Source organism: Nestor notabilis, unplaced genomic scaffold (assembly GCF_000696875.1).
Source record: "Nestor notabilis isolate BGI_N333 unplaced genomic scaffold, ASM69687v1 scaffold10422, whole genome shotgun sequence".
Classification (NCBI taxonomy): Eukaryota; Metazoa; Chordata; class Aves; order Psittaciformes; family Psittacidae; genus Nestor; species Nestor notabilis.
In genome coordinates, this window is record NW_009919722.1 from 24,517 (window position 1) to 26,965 (window position 2,449).

At 34.3% G+C, this 2,449-nt stretch overlaps 1 protein-coding gene across 1 annotated transcript in view; it reads left to right on the top strand.

The window, feature by feature from the left end:
* Window positions 1–602: 602 nt before the first annotated feature.
* Window positions 603–2,449, top strand: part of GPR98 (G protein-coupled receptor 98) — a gene marked incomplete at its 3' end in the record, with an annotated part of 66,308 nt that continues 64,461 nt past the window's right edge. The window contains exons 1-2 of the mRNA XM_010010356.1: window positions 603–639; window positions 2,106–2,290. Coding sequence (XP_010008658.1) covers window positions 603–639; window positions 2,106–2,290 — 222 coding nt within the window. The remainder of the gene's footprint in view (window positions 640–2,105; window positions 2,291–2,449) is intronic.

Here is a 2,449-nt window from a genome sequence, read left to right on the forward strand (position 1 = left end):
ATACAGAGTAAATCTTAGTACAAATAATGTAACCAGGAAGAATACACACCAGCTAAATAATTGATGGTATGATTATGAAACCTCTCTTGTTCCGCAGGAGTAATTCTATAGTTTTAGAATGCTCTCTAGTAGAAGTAATAGAATTCAAGTAATTCTAAACTTTGTAATCTTGCCCTCAAGGATCATGTTTTCAGTATTATTTACTAGAAGCATGTACCGTGGGAAGATATTTGTGAAGTCTATGACAAGGTAACAGCTGAAACTAAAAGGTCAACAAATTCCTCAGTTTGGTATGTATGATGCCTGTGTCTGCAGACAGTGTAATTGTCTCAGGGTTTACAAAGGTTAGACAACTGTTCTCTTTCCAGCTTGAAGGTCTGTATTTTTCAGAGCAGTTCCGCATAAAACAACAAAAACATCTTTCAGATTAATACAGTCAACTTTGGAAATGATGACGATTTTAAATCCCAGGTGTTTAATGCATATTTTATCTTTGTCTCCTAATGTAATCTTCTTCTGCACTAGAATTACTAAATAGACAGATGTATAGGAACCGAGGATTTTTCCTGAAAGTGTTACACATTAAATTCTCAATAGGAGCCATGGGTATCTTGAAGGACTGTGTTGATGGTGATAAAAGTACATGGTGGTGTGAAGTTCTGTGTCAAAATTATTTTACTATGTGACATTTTTGCGAGAAATCACAAAACTCTGTTCAAATAGGTTGCTAAGGAATAGTTGTTTTCATAGGGAAAATGTTTAGATGCTGATTTTCTGCACTTGGTTTTATTGCTTGCCTGTTCTGTTCTCTCTGTGATGTTCAATAGAGCATTAGGTGAATTTTTTGTTACTAGTAATAAAAATCGGCTATTTTTGTCATCCTGGCAGTCTGCACTTGTAGGAGTTCTGCAAGACACTGATAGTTACCTTGACTGTACTTCCAACTAGCAACAGTTGGTTACTATCATGTCTCTGGACTAGCCTGAAAGCAGTTTATTTTAAGTTCTCACAATGTAAAATTAATCCTTGCACAGACAGAATTTATTGTAAGATAAATCAAAGTCTCGAAGTCTTTCTGAAGCTGTGTTGACTTTAGTGGTCTGAAGGCTTATTCCCTGTTCAGTGTGAGATTAAAGCTACCTGACTGCATTCATAAACCACTCAGAATCTGCTCTGGACCTCAGGTATATTCTGATTACAAGTTTGGCATTATTGACCAGATTTGTCTGGTAAGAATAACACTTGGAAGTATCATTTTAAGCAAAGTGACATTTTATTTATATATGCAATTACAAAAATATTGTTTGTATCTTTTGTACAGAAATCTTAAGAGGTAACATGAAATAGTGACTACATGCTAAAACGTGTCTTTCACACTGTCAGCACCTGAGGACTTCACTGGAAGTTAAACTTGTATTTTACGTTACCTAACTGGAGTCTAATGTAGGAGAAATAAACCATCTTAGTTTTAAGTTGTCTTATCAACAGAAAACAAGACATTATACTCAAAAAAAAAAAAAAAAAAAAGAAAAATGCACCACAGTAATTCTCCATGACAAGAAAACATGAAAGAATCATGGCATAAGAGAGGCAGTGAAAAGAGTCTCAAATAAATATACAAATGTTTAAGAAAATTTTGTGGTCTGTAAGATGTCAGAAGATGGTCTATGAGATGACTGCAACCCTTCACACTTCTTGCCAATTCCTGTTTATTTCAAAAGAGAGAGCAAACAAAGTGGAAAAAGAACTGTCAACCTTTAAGTTAATGATTTATTGGTTGAAAATGAAAACAATTGTGACAATGTCATTGGCTTTTCTTAAAAGAAGTTACTTATTCCTCCACTTGGAAGAAGTTGATAAATACTGTCTAAAAATCACTAGATTAAAATTATGAAAATAGAATTAGCTGTAGGTGTTAATTACATTATCTGACTTGATTATAGCTGAGGCCTGTGCATATTTTCATCTCATTTCTGAATCTCACAAGCAAATCACAGTATTTGAAGGGTTGAGAGGGGTTGGCTGGATTGGTAAAGCCAACTGAGAATATTCTGTGTATTTTAGATTCACAATTTATTTTTAATTATTCTTTTCTCTTTCTATAGGGATGCCCTCTGCTTCTTTATTGGTTTATTTGCTTTTAGCATTATTAATTCATTTCACATCTGGAGAAACAGAAGTGAAGTTCAGTGGACAAACAGAATTTGTAGTTAATGAAACAAGTACAACTGTTATACGTCTTGTAATTGAAAGAACAGGGAAGCCTGCTAACATCACAGCAATTGTGTCGGTAAGAAACTATGCCAGTTTATATGCTCAGTAAACATGAGCATCTTTCTGAAGTTTTGAATGTTGCCTGTCATTATTAAGCCAGTGAAAAGAAGGGTGGTATTTCACTGGAACAGTGATTTACTTTGAAGAAGCAACACCCGGTTTCTGCAAATTCCTG